The sequence below is a fragment of the Fringilla coelebs genome, assembly GCF_963513975.1.
Source record: "Fringilla coelebs genome assembly, chromosome: Z".
In the NCBI taxonomy this organism is placed as follows: Eukaryota; Metazoa; Chordata; class Aves; order Passeriformes; family Fringillidae; genus Fringilla; species Fringilla coelebs.
The window spans coordinates 19,785,699-19,810,364 of NC_140031.1; the positions used below are offsets into that span (position 1 = coordinate 19,785,699).

Sequence of the window (24,666 nt, forward strand, 5' to 3'; positions counted from 1 at the left end):
AATACTGTTAGGTGTTCAGTGTCACAAACAGCAGTGCACAATATTCCTGCTTTGACTGCTGAGATTGCAATTTAGTAATTATAGTAAAAAAGCATGAGTAAGTATATATGGCTGTGTCTGTATACTGGTTATGAAGACTTTATTTATTGTGTTTAAATGTATGTACAGGATGTACTGTGCGTTTCAAAGACCAGTCATGGCAGAAGTTTAAAAAGCCAGAGGCTGGGGAGAAGGAGATTAATATGTTAGTTTAGTGTCTATAAACTGACACACTAATTACAATTTTAATATTAGTGTAATTACACAGTACTTCTCACTTTCATAGTTCGAATATGAACTCATGTGTCCTCATGACATCTCTCTACAGCACATGAGTAACACTTATCCCCAGGTTACAAGTCAGAAACAGGGTTTAGCGTTGGTACAAAACTGCCCTGCAGAGTTTAAATTCAGGGCTGCTCATGTTCCTCTTTCCTCTCTGCAGCCAAATTGTCCTTCTGCCAAAGCCTTGCTAGTGCCTGTTCAGGACCGTGCCACATCCTGTGTGAAGCTGCTGCCTTTGGTTGAACCTTCAGCTCTGCCTATTTAACGCTGAGCCTGAGCCTTCCTGAAAGCTACTGCTAGGGCTTCTCACTGCCCCTAAGGCAGCTTCCTCCTCTTGCTCATTCAGATAGTTCCTTACCTATTCACCCAGTCCTGTGTTTTCAGAAGAGAAATGCCAGTGTAGAAATCCCATCCATGATCTGTTTCAGTAGGAGAGGAAACAGGCTAGATGAGTCACCTTGTATGTAAGTGAACCTAGTGAATTTTAAATTTGCCTAGTTGAGAGACGTGGAAGATTGTCACATCTTGACCCCAAAAGAAGAATGATAAGCAGCAGAAGCTGATGCTTCCCCAGTGGCATCAGTAGACTGCCTGGCTGCTGCCTTGGTGGGAAGGTGGCTGGACTTGTGCCTGATCAGATGCAATGTCCCCATGCCACAGCTGTTGCTGAAGACTATTGCCGACAGGGTTGAAAGATGGGTGAATTGCAACTGTAGCTGGTGCTGTACACTGAAATTTCTTTAGAATTAAAAATTTTGATCATACTGAATGTTGCCTATGTAAGATCTTGTAAGAAAGAAAATCATTCTGAATCAGAGTATCTATATACTGTGCTGAAGAGCACTGTAAGGTGCAGACTCCTGGCATCTTCAGCTTTTACAGTTGTCTGGCCTAACGGCTTGCAAGTAACATTGGTGTGAGTATAGTGATACTGTGCTCCTGCTTAAGATATATTTGGGATCATACTGGCAGGATTAGGCTTGGTGGAGGCAGTGCTGATGGCCCTGGGTAGCAGGCACGCTTATTTTTGTAAAGGAAACCTGTTGTTAAAGAATCTGTGGTAGCTGTATTGCTTTTCTAACCTTGTAACACAAAATGACAGGTGAGCTTTTGATAAAGTGTAAACAGTTGCAGGAGGATTTTTTTTCATCCCCTAAATAGAGAAGCTTAGCTGAGGAATATTGGGCTATTTTTAATTCAGTTTGAAAGTAACCATACCAAGATTATTTAAAGATAAATTTCTATTGAAGTAAGGAACAAATTTAAGTGTATCTTGTATGCTGTTGCTTTTATATAGTTCCTCTTCACCCTCTTAGTGTTTTACAGCAATGAAATATTTAAACTATTTGCAAGGTGATACTGCAAACCTGGTCTTTGCAACAGCTGCACTGCTTATTCTTTTTGTCTTGTTCTGTGCAACCAAAGACTTACCAGTATGTGTTTCATGTAGCTGACAGAATTGAAAGCCCTTTAAAACTAATACATTGAAGATGGAAGCATTTGCAGAAGAGCATGTTTTTGATTCCTTGGATTTTATGCTGTCTTGAGCTTGATTCTTGTCTTCTGAGACATTTTTGTATTTCTGTGGAAAGCAGGAGAATTTATTCATACCTCCAAAATCACAATTTCTTATTAATTAAACACATATGTGTGTATATATACAGCAGTGCAGTGTTCCCAGCTTTAGGCTGTGAAAATGAGGCAGTTTAGGAAGTTGCTGAGCTGGAACAAATTTTTGTTTATTGTCTCAGCAATTTGTTGATAAGACATCCCTCTGACCCTCTAAATCTTCTGTTTGTATTTTCACTGAATAAAGATTCAGCATTTCCTATGAGTACTTAAAAACTTCACCTTCATGGCAGAGCTGCAATTGTGAAACACTTGAATCAATAGAATCAATGGGTTTTTTTTCCTATATATCGTAGAGTTGTAGCTATTTTGGTTTTTTAAGTTTTTAGGATTTCTGTTTAAAATCTCAGTTTTTTAGAAATTTATGTCATTTTCTTTCGTGGCAGTATTTTTTTTTTTCTACAGAGGTAACATGGACACAGATTTCAATGAGAGAGATTGTTGAACATGATTCAATTTCTATAACATCTTCTCAAAACATAATAGAGATAGAGATTATGCAGCTGTGATAAGTTCAAAATTAAAATGTGAAGTCAACTTGTGTCTCAGCCCATGCTTAAAATAACTGATGTGTGGTATGGTGATTCCCAGCCCTGAGCTGAGCCCAACACTCTAGATAAGTACTTTTCAGCCTGTTCAGTTTGAAGGCCTTTTAAAAAATGTCCAGTGGAGGTGCAGGGTTCTTCAGAAAAATATAGTTACTAGATGGTGCAAGAACTTGTTTTAGTTAAGTTTGTCATTCTTTAAGAGAGGGAACATCTCTGGTCTGATCTGCAAAAGCTTCGTTATGGCAATCTGTGGCCAAATCACTGTGGGATGTGAATCTAGTCATTTCAGTTGACATTGGGCTAATTCAGGTCCAGTCGAGCAGCTCTAAATTGACTCTGTGCAGATGACATTGCCTATGTAAAAATGCTTCCTTTGAAAGCAGTATAGTCTTAAGTATCTGTAGCTCTTACTTATGATGGAAATGCCTTTAGTGCTTTAAGACTTTGGATTTGTTTGGGGATTTTTTTTACTCTTTGTTTAGCTTTGCAGAGCCATCACAGCTCAGAGGCACCAAGGTGATGATTCTCCTCATGTTCATCAATAGCAGCGCTCACTAGCAGTCACTTAAACCTGAGCAAGATTGCTGAAGGTACAGGAATTACACAGGTGTTTTGGGGAGAGTGGTTTTAACATCACAGTGGTAGAAATATAATTCAAAGTCTTAATTTTCCTTGTAAAATCATTCTAGTGTAGCTGCTGAGATGGGAGGAAAAACCCTTGCCTTGATTCTGATTTTTTTGTAGAGATGAGAATATTATGTATTTAAATGCCTTTTCAAAGGTATAATTTCTAAGTGCTTAAGGCTACTGAGAAGAAATTTAAGTCTATTTTAAAGACTGTTTAGATTAAAATCAAGGCATCCAAAGCAGGAGAAGACACAAAAAGACCCCAAACCTCTGCAGTAGTCCTCTCCCCTGGACTCAATAACTTCTCTTCTTCATGTAGAAAATAATGACTTCTTTTCTTGCTGTTTGCAGGTGCTCCTGACCCAACAGCAGGTGCTAGCATAGATGATGAAAATTGCTGGCATTTGGATGAGGAACAAGTCCAAGAACAGGTTAAACTCTTCCTTTCCCAGGGTGGATACCATGGATCAGGGAAGCAGCTCAATTTGCTTTTTGCAAAGGTGTGTTGAGTACTCTGAACCTTTTTTCTTTCCCCTGTTCTCCAAGCCAGTCTGTACTTGCTTGCATCTTACTCAAAGTTACAGATTCTGCTGTTCTAAAATAACACAAAGCCTTGGGAATACAATGGCAGCTTGACAATGCGTTGTAGAGCAGTGGACTACAGTTTGATGTATCTTGATCAGTGTAAGGATATGAAGTAACATTTCAAGCTTCTACAGCTTTCCTGTTCTTTTCTTCCTTCCCACCCCCAAAAGGTTGGAAAACCTTACAGCAGTTTGTATAATACACCTATGGATTGCTTGTGGAAAAAGTCTCTGAAGAATTGCAATTGGATACTGAGCCCAAAATTTTCTCAAAAATTGGGAAGGCAGACTGTTTTTTCTACTTAAAAATTTCCCATCACACATGAATTGCATTCTAACTTGGCAAAAGGGCAGTATTTAACACTGCAGCATGTTTTCTGTGTTATGTGATTTCTTTGCTTTTTTCAAGTTTTTATTAAAAGACTCGTTTCCTAGGTGCGAGAGATGCTAAAAATGAGGGATTCAAATGGAGCTCGCATGTTGACGTTGATAACAGAACAGTTCATGGCTGACCCTCGTCTGTCGCTTTGGAGACAACAAGGAACTACAATGACTGACAAGTATAGGCAGCTCTGGGATGAACTGGGTAAATTCACAGACTCGTTTAGGTGTTCATATGTATAATAAAGGAGCAGTTGTATATTTGGAGTTGAAAAAAACTTCTGTTGTGGTTCTAGGCTAAGCATATTAGAGTTTTCTGCAGTTTTATTTTATTCAGTTAAGTTTGGGTAAAATTGAATTTCTGACCTACAGTATGAAACAGTTGCATTTGGAGGAGAGGAAACATGTCAAAAAAGTACAGCTCCAACACTTTTTAAGTACTAGAGGCTCTAGAAAGAATAAAGCAAAAAGTGGAAATGTAGCTGCACAGCTGAGGTGAAATACATAAGCCTCTAGTGCTAAGCTGGAAAGGTTGAGGGAGAAACCAGTTCACAATTACAGAAGTCAATTACTGAGCAAGAAAGGAGACAAAATCCAGAAGACTAACAATTAATATTGCTTTACAGAAGAGCTTACCCTGATACATGACTTCATTGGTCAATTAAGAGAATAAAACAGGCTGAAATGGGAGAGGTATATTCAAACTGATGTCCAAGACCTCTCTAATACAGTTTTGAACCACTACTTCAGAAATTTTCAAGATCTATAAGAATCTCATCGCAGGATCTTAAAATGGTTTGGGTTGGAAAGGCCATTAGAGATCACCTGGTTCCAACACCCCTGCCATGGCAGGTACAATTTTCATTTGACCAGTTTGCTCAGAGCTTCATCCAGTCTGGCTTTGAAACATTTCAAGGGATGGGGCATCCACAGGTGCTCTGAGCAGATCGTTCCAGTGCCTCATCACCCTCACAGTAAATAATTTTTTTCTAATACCAAATCTAAACTTTCCAGCTTTCACTATAAAGCCCTTTGTCGGATCACTACATGCCTTGTAAAAAGTCCCTCTTCAGCCTTCTTGTAGGTCTCCTTTAGGTACTGGAAGGTTTAGGTGCTCTAAACTCTCCCCAGAGTGTTCTCCAGGCTGGGTAAACCTGAACTCTCTCAGCCTTTCCTTTTATGGCCAGTGCTCTGTCTCTCTTGCCATCTCTGTGGCTCTTCTCTGGACCTCCTCTAATAGGTCTATATCCTTCCTGTGCTGGGACCCCAGAGCTGATGCAGCACTCCATGTGAGGTCTCACCAGAGCAGAGGGGCAGAATTCCCTCCCTCCTCTGCTGCCCACACTGCTCGGGATGCAGCCCAGGCCATGTTTGGCTCTCTGAGCCGTGAGTGCCATGGCTGGGTCTTGTCCAGCCTCTTATGCACTAGTAACACCAAGTACTTCCCTGCAGGGCTGCTCTAAATCCCTCTCAGCCTCTATTGATACAGGGTGTTATCTGAAGGGAAAATCAATACAACTTGAATGTGAATGTCAACAGTATTTCAAGATGGCACTACAAGAGGAAAGATAGAAAGTAACCACAAGCTTTGCTTTCCTAGATATAAAGTACTGTAACAAACTACTAACTAGTAGATATGCAAGTGTGTGGGAGATTAAAGACAACCTGATTTAAAATACAGTGGTAAATCTAATTCATTCCTCTGAGAGGTAATTCGCTGAGTGTATTAGTGAACGTTTAATGCGTCTGTCTTAGCATTCCAAACCTTACTGCAGGTGTCTTGGAGGCTTTCCTAAAGCAAACTGGAGACATGCATGGCCTAAATGGAGCTGCCTTGTGATTCATGGAATTTGGAGTAGAAACCTGTGTTTTCATTCTGGAAAGGCTTTTCAAGTCTAGGCTTAAAGAAGTCTGTTTTGATGTGCTCTGGTCAGTATGACTACGTCTGACTTATGTGGCAGAAAACATAAAAACATTTAATAACAAACAAGCAAAAGTTAACAGATGATGTCCTGTGAGACATTATGTAGTAATTTAGAGAGCAAATATCATAATGCTCTTAATGTAATTTGAAGTCCAGAATCAAGCTAAATGAAATCAAATCCAAGTAAGAGTAATATGCTTCATTTAGAAAAGAAGTCTAAAATGCAAAACTTAACTTTTGCACTCTTAGAGGTCAGAAATTATCATGATTGAATCAGATACCAACTGGTGGGATAAGATTGGCTATAACCTATATAGCAAAAATAATGTTCGCTCTAATTGAAGTACTAGGCTAATAAACTGCTGTCTATACTTTTGTGATCAAAATCCTTAATATCATAGCACACAAAACTCTGTTGGAGTCTAGAAACAACTGCAAGTTTAACCACCATTTTTATGATTCCTTGTCTTGTTTTTTCCAAGCAAGGCACAGGCCTAGCTGGACGTACATGGAACAAAATTGTATCCCACAATACTGAAACCTGGAGGGTCTCATGCTTCATTGCTTATGTGGGTTGAGTTGGTAGGTGGTGGGAGAGGCAGAAATTTGTTCTCCATCTGTTACCTGTAGCAGTCTTGCCACATGCTGTCAATAAACAAAAAAGTTTTTTTTAAATTTTTGTAGTGGCTCCTCTTGTTTCATCAGTCTTCTTTAACATAATTTTCTTGACAACACCTGTCTGAAGGTAGAGGATGTGTAATCTATCTGTCTGCGGGATCAAATAACAAATTTTTTTGGATTAATTGAATTTAGTTTACTTCTATTTAATCAGAATTCTAGATGTCACTTCCAAAAAGCAACCTTACCATTGCCTGTGCTGCTGTATTTGCAGTCTGAGGCAGACCGTATTATTTCAGTTCTGGACTGCTCTGACACCTCTTAAGCGAATCAAAAATGTTGATCTTGTACCATGGTTTCAGTTGCAAATACCCTTCAGTCATACCAGGTAGGCAGTAGGCAAAGGGTAGAACTTAACTTGGTTCTTCCATGTCCAGGTAGTGTCTATGATTTTAAACGATTTCTTCTCCCCACTGGTAGGATATCTTGGTTCCTTCCACTGATGCATAGCAAGTTGCCTCCAGAATGCTGTTAATTGTGTGAATTGCTCCAGATTAACTTCTACCTGATGTGAAGGCTACAAGCTTCTGCAGTGTTTTTACTAGGATTTTACTTTGCTTTAGTTTCCCTGTTTTCACATTAAACATTGTTTTTGCCATGTGAAACTTGCATCTTAAAAAAAAAAAAAAAGTGAATATACAAAAAGCTCAAGTAGATTATCAGGGAGACCAGAGTTACAATAGCAGACTGCAGAGGGAAAATCAGGGTGGCCCGGCCCTGGCAACATATGATCTCTTCAATTGGAAGAGATAACTCAGAGGCTGAGTTTAAATGAGTCATGCTATCATGGTGTTACAAAGTAATGTTGGCTTGTGATCTTCTAGAGTGTCAGAGAACCAAAATATCGATGGAGTATGTGAGACTCTGGTCTCTGCATATTTAACATTTTTATTACCTGTTCAGAGTAATCTGGGAGAGGCATATATGTGTGTATATATATATATGTCTCCAGAAAAATCTTTTAGCTGTACTCTCATGTACTTACTCAAAGGTAAGTAGCCATTTGTTGTAGTTAGGGAGAATTTTAGGGCATACAAAGTAAGTAAATATAGACTCTGCTTAATAAAGGCACTCTTGCTTGCCTTGGTATGCTGTCTGCCAACTGCTAGGCATATGGCCACTTTGTCAGTTCCATCTTGGCATAGACTTTTAAGCATACTTAAATAACTTCAGCTTTGCTCCTTGACTGGGTCATTTGAACCTTCCATTAAAATTTAAGTGATGCTTCCTGCCTGGCATTGGGTGTTGGCAATGGTACTGGAAGGACACACTGAGCTTTGATCATAGTTCCTGTTGAAGTTTGTGGTAAATTGTTGATTTCAGTAAAAGTCATTTTGGGTTTGAATGAAGGTGCTGGTTTAAAAACAACAGCAGGGAAACTCTGCACACCTAAAATAAAAATTAAAAACCCCCCAAAATCACTGAAACGTCCACTGAAGACCCCTATATGAAATACTTTAGGTCTAAGTATGAATCTGGCAATTTTTTAGTACAAAGTCCTAATTTCTCGAGCAACTCATGATTCAAAAGCATCATGTTAACAAAAAAAAGGCCTTCCACATAACTAGGCAGTTGTTTTTTGAAACCTCTAGATAGGGAGTAAGAATATAATAATTGCCTAGCTGATTTCCCTGTTCTGCTTCAAGGAACGGGATGAGCTGTATGCTACTTACGGAATGTCTGAGGTATACTATTGGAAAGGTTACAGGTCAGAGCTCTAAGGCTTGCTCAGATACTTTTCAAACCAGGAGAATTTAGATGCAATTTCCGTGATGCACTGGTGATTGCTGCCAACTTGCCACAGTAATGCATGAATTCCACTTGGCAGAGTTTAAAGCAGAGCTGGAATTCTTCATGTTGCTGTTTCAAATGGTATCCCAGTATATAAATTCCACGTGCTGATCCCTAGGTGTTTGACTCCTGGTGACCATGGTTGAGGAGTTTAGGATGTCATAATGATTAATTATCTGAAGCCCCTTGATTTGCCTTTTGATTAAATTGCATTGGTAAAATGGAGTATGGAAATGGAAATGCTAAGTAAATACCTGCTGGTGCCTGTTGAGCTGAGATCTCTGATTTGAAGGAAAGCTTTCTTTGTAGTCTAGAGAGAAAAAAAAATGGACTGTGTAATCTTAGTAGATGGGTAAGCCATTAATACTCATCCATGAAAAAATAAAGTAATAGTTGCTTGTTCTCATCAAAAATGAAGATATTTCCCTTAAAAAGGGGAAAAATTGACTTTGTACTACAGCCCAGTGATCATGATGGCTGTGAGGCTCTGCTTTGGAATGAAATGTTGAGCGCTACCAGACACTGGGAAGAGACTGTTTTGTCGGCAAATGGGATCTGCAAGTTAATTGGTGTTTTCTGCTGGCTTCTGGCTGTGAAATGAAATTGGAAGCCCTTTAGCCACATGGATAATACAGGACCTGAATACAAAAGTCACATGTCACCATCAGGGCCCACTGTGAAACAATAGTGTTCCCACTTGAGCACTGTGCCATTACAAATCATTTAAATATGGGGATTGCATTTAAACTAAAAGCCCCATTTGCCTCTTACTGCAATTTAACAGTCCTCTTAGCAAAAGCTAAGTGACAAATTAAATGAAAAAAGTGTCCACATTTTTAAAGCTGTAATGCAAAACAACTTTTTATTGCTTCTTGTGTGCCATGAATGAATCATTGCACTTGTCAACCCTAAACCAGGCCATAATTAGACCAGCTACTGTTATCAGAATAGGGCTGCTCTTGTGACAGCTTAATAAAGCTGAAACTCTTAAATTAAATCCCAGATGTTTAATCTGATGAAAGCAGTCAAGTAGAAGAATCTAAGACAAGTATCTACTGCTTGATGGAGTGATGGAGCCCAACACCTTGTCAGCGTGTAGATTACAGAATCAGGTTTTTTTTTTTTGTGAGCTACCATTATCAGTATCTTCATGTCCTATTGCTTATCTTCAAGGTGAAGAAACTTTGTATAACTTCCATGTTCCAAAACAAACATTTCTAGTAGATTTCTTCCATTTTGATATTTAAGAACTCCTGATGGGGGAGAAGAGTTGGGTTTTTTTAAAGTCAAGGATTAGTTTCTTGTGAAGTAGAAATATGACGGCATTGTCATGGGGAAGAAGTTGTGTCCATAGAGGTCCTTGGCAAGGCAGGGTAGTGAATAGAATTGGTAAATGTGTTCTGGTTTTGCTTCCTGCTGATCCAGGTCTCTCTTGGTCATCTTATCTTATGATGCTGAGAACTTAAATGGTACTCTCTGTGTTCAGCTGTGTACCTTCCACATTTATTGCATAATCTCTGTACCTCAACCACGTATTAGAATCTAAAGTCTTTAAGTGTAGGAACCTCAAATGGTATTGAAATGAGCCTCATTCATGTGATAAAGCTCTTCCCAGTGACATTATTGCAATCCTTTCTGTTATATACTAAATATATACTAGAATATTAAATGGACTACTTCTATAAAGGACTTTCTTGGCGGATAACATGGCTTTGCTGCAGTAGTCCTTAGTAGGTTTTTACTAGTACTTTGCTCTGTTGTATACTGCTTTTTAATGTTGGGTCAGGCTGATGGTCTATTTTGATTTCACACTTACTGGTATTTTGACCATTTTCTGGGTTAGAGTGATACAGTTTTGTGTTAAAAGTTAAACTAAAGTACCATTTTACAAGGTCATGTGATACAGAGAAATAGTACAATATATTTCCTGACGGATCATGCCTTAACCTTTATTAGTAACACCTTGCTTCTAATCTAAAGCTTAATTCTAAAAGTTGAGGTTAGCAAAGGAATCATTATAGACTAATTAAGAGAGATTTAATTACCATTTTTCCATAAGCAAACTAATGATCAAGTGTTTATTAATGTTGTGATTTTTTTTTTTTTAAATTTGGAAACCACTCTGAATTTTTTCCTGATAAAAATATATAGTGATCTCTAGAAAACAGCACATTAGATTCTTTTAACCTTAACTGAATTAAGCTAATCTCTATCTATATTTCTGTCTCAGGCATTCCTTCCCTTGCAGTTAGAGACAAACTTGTATGAATGGGACATGCCAGCTGTTCTGAACAGATTATCGGTGCTTAGTGCTTAAGTGGAGGCGGAAAAAGGACAAAAGCAGCTATGGCTGTTGCCAGTATTCCTCTAGAGAAATTCCTTCCTGGTGCCAGACTTAATGATTACTCCAGGGCTGGCATGAAAAAGAATGCATAAAGTTAAGCATTCGTTACAGTTTTGGTGCTCTGGTACCATTTTTCTGGACCTGCATACTGCATGCAGTCCCTTTTTAGGGTCAACCATGTAGTAGAGATATTTGCTTTCCCCTGTATACCATATTTTATTGTTTTTATTAAACAGTACAGCTGGACTCTGAGTTTGAGATTTGACTGCCAAGTTTATATGCATATTGTCTTGATGTTGTTGATAATACTCACTTATAATTGCATCATGTATTGCCTTAAAGCTAAAGAAAGTATCCATGCCCTGCACTTGTAGAAAATAAAGTTAACTTTAAATTTCTAAGTGTAAATTAGTCAGTTGCAGGTAGGGCATTTCTGGCCTTGAAATGAAAGCTGTAGGAAGTCCTGTTTTTGAAGGGCGGTTGGATGCACCAGAGTGGTATCCTTCATGTATTTGTGTCTTAAACTGTATCATATCCAGTAGGCCATCTTTGCTTAAGTGGTGGTTACATTAATATTGTTTAGTCTCAGCTGTCTTAAGAAACACATGTACCCTCAGGTCATGCACTTAAGGTGACACCTGCTTTTTAACAGAACAAGCGGTTGATTTATGTCAGTGTCTTTGAATTATTTCTGTTGTTGGAGGTGCTAAATTGGCAGTAGGTCAGAATTAGCATCACAAGACAGTTTTTCCGTTCTAAGACCTGAGTTATGGATGACAATTTAAATTGCTGTCATGGCCCTACAGTGTCTTGGTTGATGCTGTCACCTTCATTTCCTCAGTGAATGGAGCTAGGCTGCTGTTCTGCAGAGATGGATTTTATCCACTTTCTCTGGGGATCATTTCCTTCTTCCTCCATTACTGACATTGCCATAATAGTATTTGAAATTAGGGTGTATGTGAGACCAGACTATGACAGTAAAAATGGGTTTTTTTAGGTAATTTCACAGAATATTCTGAGTTGGAATGAACTCAGAAGGATCATTGAATCCAGCTCATAAGTGAATGGCCCATATGGGGATCAAACCCACAACCTTGTGTTATTAGAACCATGCTTTAACCAGCTGAGCTAATCCTGTGGCATTTATCAGATTTCAGAAATAATGGTCACAGTAATTACCTTTAGTGTGTAAGCATAGCTTGAGGGGTTTATTTTGAATGTCATACAGACAGTTGCATTTCCATTCTGTTTAGTTGGTTGGAAAGAAGTTCAGATTTTTTGTAAGTACCTGTATTAAAGCAGTTGTTTTTTTTTTTAATTCCTGTGATGTTAAACTGATTTACCTAAAAATGTCCTAAAAAATGTTGTGTATTGAAGCTGGTACACAATTCATTGCAGCCCTCACTGTGAAATCATGTCTGCAAAGATTAAGGACAGAGTTTTACTCTAAGCCAAGCTGATTACTAGTGTTATTTTCCCCTAGTGTTATTTTTCATACTTCAGTAACGTTAGGCTGCCATTGAATTTTCCAATACCACTTCTAGTAAATACCAGACCTAGAGAGAAGTGATAGATTCATGGGGAGTACTTACTGAGTTTTCAGTGACTTCTGAGCTTTCTATCTGGTTAAGCCACCTAGCCTTGTGCTATTTTCCAATTTTTTGTTTTGTATGAATACTGGGGAAAAAAAATCTCAAAAATTGGAAGTGAAAAGTGCAAGAATATCAATCCACTTGGGTGTGTCAAGTCAAGGCAAAGGAAATCCTTTATAATTTATCTACTATATAGACAAAAAAAATTGTAGGGAAGACAGTTCTTCTAAATAGTTCTAAACCCACAAAAAGTAGATGAAAATTACAATTGGAGCTGGAGAAATTTAACTTAAAAAAAATAGAAATAACCTTAGAATTTTGCATTGAGGTAATTAGTAAGCTGTCTAGCCAGGTGCTGTGCTAGATTCTTGTATTAGAAGTTGTAATTGAAGTCTGCTGTTTTTGTAAAAACTCAGCAGTCATGTTGGGACTGGAAGATGGAAGTGACTTGAGAAACAAAAGTGTAGGAGGAAGGAATTCAAACTAGACAATCAGAATGTATTCCTTTGGTCAGTTACAGTGCATTATTTATGTTCTGTGAGGATAGTTGTGGCAATTGTAATTCCTAGTATGCATGGGAGTGTTTGCACTTGCTCCATGTTTTTGGTAGGTGTTTGTTTGTTTGTTTTTTGTTAAGGAGAAGTATTTTTGTCTCTGCTTTATTAATGGCTTGTTTTGTTGGACAAACATCTCCTGTTCTTCCTCTTCCTTAAAAATTATCTCATTTAAATGGAAGTAGTTTAATGCATTTATAGTTACAGTCACATCAACTTCTGAAAATTCTTGAAGTCTCTAAAGAAAGACTGTTACTACTGAGAGTGTATTGCTAGATAAATTAAAATATCTGACACATATTTTGGTCAGGAGCATACTTTGTGTTTGCCACCTAGCTGAAAATATTGGCAGCTAGTTAAAATTGTGAAGAGTTACATTAAGATAAAGGACCGTTTTTGTGCTCTATATATGATAGTATTAGCAGTGCTTTTGCCTTCACTTAATTGATTGTAAACAAATGATTAAATGGTTTTCTAAATATGAGGAAGGTTAATCAGTGAGGTTCATTTCAAGGTTCTTTATACTTTTCTTCAGCTTTGTAGACTAATAGCCCCTGTCTTGCTACAGTGGTTAGGTTATAGAGCACTACCGATGCATACATATGAACATGTGACTGATCCTCCATGTTCTCTTGGGGAGATCGTAGTCCACTGACACACTGTAAGCTGCACCTTTCAAGCAAATTCCTGTTCTTTGAAAACCTTTGAAACAATTTGGTCAAATGGCAGAGTGTCTGCAAAGATGCAGGAATTTTTAAAACATTCTTGAAAGGTCATAACCTAGAGCAACAGGCTCATGCAAAATGTCAGAAGTGTGTGGTTAATTCCTTATTCCATTTTGTTAAAAGTTGAAAACACAGAAAGAGAAAGCAGAAGTTTGTAGTTGACACAGAAATCAGATCACATGGTTGCTGATAGCTTGGAATAGAATCTCAAGATGTAAATACCTGTTTCAGCCAAATGCGCATGTGCCTTTAACCCTTATAGCAGCAGCAGGCAGCAAGAAAGAGAAGCTTAAGGAATTAGGCGTTTTATTTTGTCTCTGTTTTACACTTCCCCTCTCTGAAATGCCTGCTTGGAGGCTAGCCTGCAGAAGGGCAGTGATTCCCTCTGCCATCAGCGCTGCAGGTAATCTATTGTGGTAATCAGCCAGCCAGTGTAAAATGCAAGAGTAATGATTATGCTATCATACACAATGCAATCAGCATGAAGCACTTGTCAAGACCAATACATCAAAGTTTAATTCAGTAATAGAATGAATTAGTGCAAAATTAAGCACTCTGTTCTTCAAGAAGCATAACACCTAAAGAAAACCTTTTTTTCTGAAGGCTAAATATTGAAACCAGAATGCATTAAGGCATTTTTGTGAATAAAATTGCAACTTGGATGCAACTGAGTGCTGAGAGTAGTTTTTCTTGATGTTCTAATTGAAGAGGGAACAGTCCTAAAGCACTTTGCCTGTCTTTACTGTTCTGTAAAGGCAACTGTTTAATTGGAGCAGTCTGCAGTGGGACTTGTGATTATGCTTTGTTCTGGTGGAGATCTCTCCATGCCTGGAGAAGGGCAATGGCTTTGCCAGTTATTCTGAAGGCACTTGTCCTTCTCATTCAGAAGCAATAAACACTGCACAGTACTTTCTTTGAGGTTTCCAAGTGTCTGTCCCAGTGAAAGTGGGTATGTGTTTAAAATACAGATGTAAACCATTTTTAAGTCCTTTGCTGACACACTTCAAAGCATTTGTAGATTCTGTCTGCCAGTATTGTTTTTCTTCTGGCACTTTCAATGCTGGAAGATTATCCTTTTGTAATAGAATTGATTAGTCTCAAGTGGGGTACAGCGGCAACTGTGCAGCAGGTGCTGAAGCTTTCTTGTCCCTTGGGCAGAGGGTATGATCTTGATTACCTGGCTTTATTTTCTTTTAAATGGTCAAATACTACTCCTGAAGCTTATTTTTTAAGATAAAGTTGTGCATTAATGGAAAGGGCAAGGAAATGTTACAGCACCTGTTTCTTGAATATTTAATTTTGGAAATGCACTGTTTGATCTATAGTATATGAAATGTATAATTCCAAAGCGAAGGCCAGGTCTTAGCACTTGATTACACAGGTGTTGTGAATGAGGAAATGCTGACCCAAGCTCAGCTGTACAGCACCCCTGACAAAGACAGCATGGTGTTTTTAGGAAAAACAGAGTGTCATCAAACAGATGAACAGAATAGTATGCTGGGTCCTCAGTATAGCTTCATGGATATGTATGTACACAGGATGTGTAGTTATCCTACTGTTCTATACTACATCTACTTTTACGGTGACTTAATGCTCTTAACGTTTTTCAGTTTGTGTATTTAAATCCTGATCAATGTAAATGCATACTGTCCCATAAATTCAAAGGTATGGATGTCTCCAGAGAAACATAAAAGTACTGTTATTCCCTTGTATGTACAAGGAAGGCCTGCATGTAAATTTTTCCTTTTTTTTTTTTTTTTTTTTTTTTGGTGGTGTGATGAACACTAAAGATGAATGATAATTATGCATTTTCAAAAGGAGCTCTGTCTGATCCAAAGGTCTGTTTTGGCAAAACTGCCTTTTTTAAGGTCAAGAGATTAGTGTTGAATCAAAACAGGCAATTCCTCACTGCAATGTGACAGCTCTAATACCCTTTCCCTTGTGGAAGTATCAAATTGTAGTTGCAACATGTCATATTTTCCAAATATTTTCTGGGGAAACTTCCTGTGTATTGAATTGTGATTGCTTTGGCACTGTGCTGTGAGTTTTGTACTGAAAGATACAGGTTAGAGTCCAGGAATTTAAACAAGAACTTCAGTTGTGTTCTAGTAGCATGCAGTTTGGAGTGGGGGGAAGACGTGTCAGCATTCTGAGAACCAGTATGGAAAAAAACTGGGGAAAAGGAGACAGGAATGAGAGAGAGCTATGTTAGAGAGAAAGGCAGTCTGTAAACAAAAATACTTTCTCTGGGGTTTTGGTGTCTCTTTTTAAAAAGTATTATTATTTAATGAGACTTTTGTTCATATTGTAGTTTGCATTGGTGACATCATAAAATATAATCATACATGTAAACTTAAGAATGGTAGGAATGTATTTTGAAATGTGTTCCAGATTTCTTTGGAGCAAGAACTGTTGCCAACAGCAGTTTTTAGGCTGAAGTCACTAGAGATTTATTCCTATACCTTTCTTGGAAATTATGAGTACCTGTCCTTCATTTTATCCACAGGCCGTTTCTGTAGTAAAGTGTAAACATGATCAGCAGTTTCCTCAAATGGGAGCCATCAGGCAGAAATAGAAACTCTCTTGTTTGAGACTAGGGTACGCCTTCAGGTTGGTGTTGACATTTGAGGGCTAGTTTGAGGGGGCTTCCACTGAGAGGCATCAGAATCAAATAAGAATATCGTCCAGATTCCTGTCACTTGACATAGGATAAAGTCTGGACACAAGTGAATATTTTCCTCAGACTTTTCAGCACAAGGAGCAGGGCAGGAATCAGTGAATTGAAACAGCCAGAATGGAGCCCATGTTACAGGAGGGGGAAGGGAGCAGAAATAGGAAGAGATACGAATAGAAATAAATGCATACTCTTGGGGCAGGGATGGAAAGAGGGGAGAAGAAAAAAAAATACACAATAAAACACTTCACTAAAACCCAAACTAACAAAAACAACTTAGAAATCCAAATAGATTGAAGAGGTTGGGGTCATTGGCATTATGCATCCTTCTTCCAGGTAGTACACTTTGTAGTGCTACAGGAGCTCTTTCTGTTCCCGTTTTTTTTTCTTGTGAGTTTTGTCTCACACTCCTCTTCCTGCAGGGAATCAACAGCCATCAAAGCTGTTTGAGATCTCACATGTTGCATGCAGCTTTCTCTGAAGTCAGAGGGAGCAGGGTGCAATTGTGGGTTCTTTTGAAATTTTAAGTGTATTGTGAGGGGTTTATTGGAAGTACAGTCATTCTTTACATGAAGTTGCCTGAGTTCCAGAGACCATGACTACTAACATTGTAGTTAGCCTTGACATAGTTTCCCACATGAGACTACAGATATTTTTAAAGAGTGTTAGTACTTCAGGTTATCTTGCCCTCTCCTGCCTTATAGATGTACCACATGTGTAGTGGAGTTTCCTTAGGAGGCTGGTGAATTGTCTTGCCTCTAGTGATGTTCCTCAGATGTAGAGGAAAAAAAAGGCCCCCTGTGCCCGGGGTATCAATTTTGCATTTTTAGTTAGCAAAAGAATCCCAGAATGGGAGACATTTATTATCCTAGAAGAACCAGCTGCATTTTTATTCTTTGGCTTTATTTCCAGCCTGTCATGAACAGTGTATAGTCTAAGCATATTCTTGTGATCTCTTTTAGTGTATAAGGCACGTCCTTAATGAGCAAATGAATTGTTGCTAAACAGTACTTTCAGATGTCTTCATACTTCTGTCAAAGTTCAAGCTGGTGAAGGGACAGCTAATTTAGAGAAAAACCTTTCCCTTTGAAAATTGCCTCGACACCTAGATGCATTTATGCCTGCTGTGCTAGATACAGTCTCAGGGAGCAGCTTATGAAGTGGGGGTATTTGATATGTCAGCACAAATTAGCCTTCCCTTAGAACTCCCTAAACAGAAAATGTAAAACAAATTTTCTAGAGTAACTAAATTACTGAAGTAATTGCTGTAAAAATATCTTACTCATATCATGCTGCACAAAACTAGTGTGTACTGGTTATCTGAGACCCAGTTGTGTTTGGGAATTAATTACTTCTGATGAGTTCTGAGTGTGAAAGTATATGTTTGCAAGATGCTTGTCTTACTAATGTGTGTCTTGGTTTCCGTGATGTGAAGCTGAGGGATACATAGTTCTCATTGATACATACAAAAATTAGAAGAAAAACTTGGTTAAATGTAACTTCTATAACTTTCAGTGAATTCTTTTTTGCCTTTGACTGATGTTCTTGTCTGATGAGCCATACACTGGGAAGTCTGAATTTCTAATACAAAAGCATACTAATGCCTTTTAGTTGAGAAGGCTGGCTTGGTACCATCTTTCAGCTGCTTCAATTGACCACACCAGCCCGAATGCTTGTATCAGGGATTCAGTCTGTGCGATGTTAAGCGTAGCTGGGAAGCAAGCAGTGTAGCCTTTGAGTGGTGGAAAAGTATATGCTGTAGAAGTTTGCAATTAGTCATTGGCTGCTGCATTTTTAATAGAAAACATAATTTAGCAATTTTTTTAAAATCAGGTGCTCTGTGGATGTGTATAGTCTTAAATCCCCACTGCAAGTTGGAGCAGAAGTCCAGTTGGCTAAAACAGCTGAAAAAATGGAACAGTGTGGATGTTTGTCCCTGGGAAGATGGAAACCATGGAAACGAGCTGTCCAATTTAACCAATGCTTTGCCTCAGGGTGCAAATGCTAACCAAGGTGAGCCTAAATATATGCACTGACTGCAACATATAACTTTTATCTTATACACTCTAGCCTTGCAGAATTCAGCACTCTTTCCTGGGACAAGTAACTCTTGAGGACTGACCAGCAAAAATCCATTGTACTAATTCTGTCTTTGCAGAAGAGCAAATATGTGGGTCTTTTGTTAAACGTGGGCTGTAACACTTTCAGAGCAGGTATTTGTGTTTTGTTAGGTCTTCTAACTCTTCACTTGGTGCTTCTAATTATTGTTACATGAAAATCGGATGTCCTTCAAGTGTGTTGTGTAAAGCCCGCTGTTTTTTGCTTGACTGTATACTCTAGTATTCCTTCTGGTATTGGGGTTTTTATTTTGTTTGCAGTTACAAAGCCTTGATAGCTCTTTAAAGAGGGATTTTTTAAACTACCTGAAACTTGTATATGAGAAACTGAAGCATATGTCTGTAGGATATGCTCTGTGTGTACCATCTGCATTACTAGGTGTGCGGAGGGTGCAGCTGCAGTGTTGCAGTCTTGGAGGAGATGTCTTTGTACTCAATATCATGCTTTCTAATCTCAAATGTGATTATCAAATCTGACAGAAGCTTTGTACAGTCATCTTCAAACAAAGATGACTGCTAATAACTAGGCAAAGCGCAGGGTGCTTTTGCAGGTGAAACTGCTCATAGTCCACCAAACCATCAGTAATACTACATTCTGCATACAATTGCAATAAAGTTAAGATTAAATTTCTTGGTAGGTATCAGGTCTACACTTAGTCAGGTTTATTGTTGTTTCTTTTTCTTGGAAGATCACCTGTGACAGAAAAAACTTCTTTCATTATTAAATTTCACAACCAGCCAGGAAGATGAGTTCTTTCAGCAAATGACCCCTTAGAGAGGTATTTTGCTTGCTCATCATGTTCAGACCAACCTGGACCCGCTGTTTATAACTCTGACATGACTTCTGAGCATTGATAGATGCAGTGGCATGTCACTAGAGAAATTTTGCCTTAGGAAGATGTCCAATGAGGATTATGTCAGCCTTATGGCTTCAGGACCTCACTTTATTAATAGTATTTGTTTATGTTCATGAACAAAGTTATACAAGTGCTCAAAGTTAGTGTCACTTCTCAGAAAGAAAAATTACAAATCTTTGATGCAGTTTATTCCTCCTTTATTTTGACAGTTGTGGATCTAAGGAGAGACACTGGGGATGCTTGAGTGCCATATACATTCTAGTTTGTACTTGCTGTTGAATGTCCTTCACCTTTAGTAGTTCCCTGTGCAAAGTCCTGTCTGCCATCAGCTGTGCTGGTGTCTGGATCGATCTCTCAATGCAAGATGAATGGCACACACGTTGTCTGAGCTCTTGGGTAATAATAGGATGTGAAATATCATCTGCAGGCTGCTTGGTGGAGAGAGGGCAAGGCAGACTGCCATCGGCTGGGGGTTGGTGAATAGGCAGAAGACAGGAACACTGTGAATGACTGATTCATGTATGAATGAGTAAAAGCTGATGCAGCTTTCTAAACCTGTGAAAATGACAGATTCATCGAACAGGCCACATCGGACAGTGTTTACTCGAGCCATTGAGGCGTGTGATCTGCACTGGCAAGACAGCCACTTACAGCACATTATCAGCAGTGACCTGTACACCAACTACTGTTACCATGACGACACTGAAAACTTGCTCTTTGACTCTCAGGGGTGGCCCCTCTGGCATGGTAAGTGGCTAAACCAGAAAGATGTTTCCATGACTTGGTGCTTTGTTCATTTTCTATGGCATTATTTTAAAGGGGGAGGTAGTGGGGAGATGGATGAAAAGCCTGGCAAAAAGAACAGAGGCTGCCTTGAAATGTTGGCTCAGAAGTAGTCCTTTAAGTCTCTCTTCCATAGTTTTAAAAACAAAACAAAACAGAAAAAAATGAAACAAAAAAAGCCCTTTTGTGTAACCTAGTCAAACTGGTCATTGCATTTATGGAGGCATTGCTATTCTTCAGTTACTTTTTCTGTTTTAGAACATGTTCCTACAGCCTGCGCGAGGGTGGATGCATTACGATCTCATGGATACCCACGAGAAGCACTGAGGCTAGCAATAGCTATTGTTAATACACTAAGGAGGCAGCAGCAGAAACAGCTGGAAATGTTCCGGGCTCAGAAGAAAGGTAAATGTGTGGAAGAGGAGGGCAAAGGGCGTGCAAGTTGACAGTAACACCAGGAAGTTTGCATGAGGAAACTGGTTTTGAAATTATAGTGAAAGAGATGGCTTTTAACTCTTCAGTCTGGATGGTGGTAAATGTCACATTCTAGATGTCAGAGGTTTTTTGTAAACTGTGTTGAGAGCTGTGCCGGGCTCTTTTCAGCCTTCTCCAATATATATGGCATGATAGGGCCTTTATTCCAATCAGGGGTTTTGGTTATACAGTGAAAATAGTCACCCTGTTTACCGGGTCACTTTGCATTTGGCATGTCAGCTGTTTATTTTTTTTTTCTCTGATCTATAATTTTGCTGACCTTTATATTCTGATGTGTAAGTCTAGAGGGTACAACGAGGCAAAGTCTGAACTACAAAAATTCATCAAATCTGGCAGTGTGTTCCAAGAGAATCTCTTATAATGCTTTGCAACCCAAAATAATTCTGCTCTGAACCTTTGTAGTTTGAAGAGGCAGTGGATAAGGGGGTGGCTTTGTGGTAGTGTATGTAGAAAAACTAGAATTACTTTCTCAGCTGCTACACTAATCCTTTCATTCAAATTTTATTTTAGATCTTCCCTGTTATTCTAAACTGTATGTATCCTCATGCATTGTAGTCAAAAATACCAGTGTGAAATTATATGTGTAAATTTTTCAAGTGTATGTTCAGATGTTTCCCAGAAATGAGCATTTAGAAGATAATATATGCACCTAGCTGAAAAAAAAATTAACTGCAGTTCCTATGTGCCTCTGCATTTTTTTCACACAGAAAAAAGGAGTAAGTGTTTTTTTTTGAAATCTTTTTTTATTAAGAAGGGAAGTATCTGTGTCAGTGTGTGTGTTCATACCACTGTGTGGTATGGCAGGTGTGAGAAATCTGTTGCAAGTGTGCTGGTGGTAATAGTGCTCCTTTTCATTCCCAGTTGCTAGTGCAGCATTCAGTACCTCTGTTAAATTCCTTTCCCGTTTCTGTAACTATCACCTAATATTCTATTACCATTTTAAAAAAGTGCATGAAATGTGATCTATCCTGCCCTGAAACAAAGTAGTTTGTTGTTTCTGTGTTTTCACTCACTGCTATTATTTTTTTTTAATTTCATGGGAAATTTTTAAAAGACTCTTTAAATACCATAAAGTGTGCTGGTCTCTGTAACCAGAGGCAAACTGCAGCTACAGCCCAGCTTTAGGCTTTTTGTTCAGCAAACACCCCATGCTTCTGCTTAGCTTTTATGTGGCTGATCTGATGTCCATAGAACCCCTTGTGTGATTTTAAGTTAAATATCTCTGATGAGATGATTGAAGCCTTTGGTTGGCATGACACAAGAGAAGCTCATAAGTAGGCACAACAGAATAAACAGAACAAAGTGAATCAGTAAGAAGTCACCCTGATGAATCCTTCTTGGTACTATTCCTTCTGCCTATTGTCTTTGTTAGGTAATGGAATGATTTACTTGAGTTTTTTCATATTACACACCAATGGATTCTTTAAAAAAATCTCTACCATCCTGACAGTGTGTCTGTGTTTCATTTTGTAGCCCCCACTCATTTAAATAGGAGAAAGCAGGACTTAAAAAATTAGTGCATGTGGTTACCCAGATATATGATACTTTGTGAACAAGAGAGAATGAAGGAAGGTGCAAGTTAATGTGTGACAGGCAGAGAAGCAGAGCAGCTATAATGGCTTGTATACAGTTTTTAGAGGGTAGTCAATAATGCATCTGATCTCTCATCATTTACTTGTGTCTGTACGTCTGGGAGGAAGAAAGCTGGGAGTGTCAAAGTGAAGTTGTTGCCGTAGGATGTGCATTTGGGGAATAGCTAATACCTGTTACCACAATCACACTTCCTCCAATTCATTGCACTTAATATTTTTTCTGTGTTCTAACCAAATAATGGGTATGGGCTACAGAAGGTATTTGTGGACTTAATAATAATGATGATGATAATAATAATAGTAATAATAATAATAATAATAATAATAATAATAATAATAATAATAATAATAATAATAATAATAATAATAATAATAATAATACTGAAGAAGGTATTTGTGGACTAAAATCTTAAAATGACCAAAAATGGACTTGATCCTATGAAAAGACAATTTTTTCTTGTATACCTTATTTAAACATTTATTTGGTTTTTTTATAAAGTAACTGTCATCCTGAGTTTAGTGCAGAGAGAGAGGTGCTGTATAAGCTCACAGTTTATGAAATTGGAACATATTTTAGAATATTTTCATTTATTTCAGTTCCATCAGGTTAATTTAAAAATGTAAAAAGGGTATTGTGTGGTTTTGAGTGAGCAAATTGTAAATATTTTACAAAATAAGTTCTTGTTGTAATTCTTCAAGCAGACATTTTCAGAAGAGTTCTAGTAGTATCAAGGAAGAGATTTCAAAAGACACTGCCACTGAAATTTTTGATCTATAATACGCTTTGCTAGTGCTCAAAAAGTTTGGCTTCCATTCTTTCTCTTTTCTTATTCCTCATTTACATATTCACTAAGGGCAGTGAATTCACCCTGAAAGATACTATTTTCTCTTTCTGTGCAGAAGCTACTGGAAATGCTTTGAATTCTGTACTGAGGGTATTTTAAGCAGTTTCACTTGTGTAATTGTTTTGATGGGCTTACATGAGCTCTCTTTCCCTCCCTCCCTCCCTCCTCTGTGTGTGTTTTTTGCCACAGACCTTCTCCACAGGGGAGTAACCTCAATAACAAATCTTGAAGGCTGGGTGGGACACCCTTTGGACCCCATTGGCACCCTTTTTGGTAGCCTGATGGAAGCCTGCAGGGTGGATGATGACAGCTTCCATGGATTCTCCGATTTCACGGGTAAGACCAAGCAAATGCAGCAGTCTGGTACATTTCTTCATTTACTGGAGGTATTTTTCTGTCTTGCCTTTTGAATCAGTTTCAAAGGCACTGTTTCTATAGTATAAGAACTCACATTTGCATATGCTAGGAAAACACAAGGGGGAGAAAATGTTACAACTAAGAAAGCACTTAAAAGTTACCAGTTATTCATTCTTGAAGAAAATTACATATTTCATGTTTGAAATAAAACCCAATAAGACTTCATAGCAGCAGTCTTCTCCACATACATTGCACTGTCCTTGTTCTGAGAAATTGCCAGAAATCATAGGATCACAGAGTTGTTAAGTTTGGAATGCACCTCTGGGGATCATCTAGTCCACTTGGTCTGCTTGTAGCAGGGTCACCTAGAGGAGCACATTGCTCAGGTCTGTGTCCATTTGGGTTTTGAATAACTTCAAGTTTGAAGACTATACAACCTTCCAGGGCAACCTCCTGCAGTGTTCAACCACCCTCATAGTTAAAAAGTGTTTTCTTATGCTTAGATGGAATTTCCTGTATTTCAGTTTGTGCCCATTGCCTCTTGTCCTGTCACAGGATACCACTGAGAAGAGTCTGGCACTGTCTTCTTTACATTCTCCCATCAGATATTTATACATTTTGGTAAGATCCTCCTGAGCCCTCTTTTTTCCAGGCTAAATAATCCCACCTCTCTCACTCATTATATGAGAGATGCTGCAGTCCCTTAATCATCTTTGTGTTCCCACACTGGATCTCTTACAGCATGCCCATGTGCTGGGGAGCCCACAGCTGGACACAGCACTCCAGATGTGGGCTCACTAGTGCTGAGGAAATGGGCAAGATCACCTATCTCGACCTGCTGGCAACACTTCTAAATACAGCCCTGGATGTTATTGGATTTCTTAGCTACAGTGTACATAATATTACAAAACAATGACAGAACACTTGAAATCGGTAACATATATAGTCTATAAATGGTAGAAGTTGGAAAATAGTGTTGCCATATCAGTACATGACTTAGGATAGGGATAGGATATATACAGCTGTTTCAATTTCAGTATTTGTTCCCCAGGATTTTAACTGATTAATTCCATATTCTCAGTCTTTTTCCACCTTTGGGATAGCTTCTTAACACTACAAGTGCAGACAGAAATTGGATTCATTACTTTACCTGAAGCTCTTTTATATACACATCCACAATCTTCTTGGGGCTTTGCCTCAAAACTCCTTTTATTCAATTAGATTTTCTTCAATAAATTTCTACTC

The 24,666-nt window shown here is 38.4% G+C and overlaps 1 protein-coding gene across 2 annotated transcripts in view; it reads left to right on the top strand.

Moving 5' to 3' along the window:
• The window catches only part of ZSWIM6 (zinc finger SWIM-type containing 6), a gene marked incomplete at its 5' end in the record, with an annotated part of 105,460 nt that overhangs the window by 65,823 nt on the left and 14,971 nt on the right, over window positions 1-24,666 (top strand). The window contains 6 exons of one of the 2 annotated variants that reach the window (XM_084224911.1): window positions 3,480-3,628; window positions 4,148-4,298; window positions 18,209-18,388; window positions 19,920-20,096; window positions 20,391-20,537; window positions 23,254-23,400. In XM_084224911.1, the coding sequence (XP_084081037.1) occupies window positions 3,480-3,628; window positions 4,148-4,298; window positions 18,209-18,388; window positions 19,920-20,096; window positions 20,391-20,537; window positions 23,254-23,400 (951 nt within the window). The remainder of the gene's footprint in view (window positions 1-3,479; window positions 3,629-4,147; window positions 4,299-18,208; window positions 18,389-19,919; window positions 20,097-20,390; window positions 20,538-23,253; window positions 23,401-24,666) is intronic. The other variant, XM_084224910.1, reaches the window with a different exon arrangement.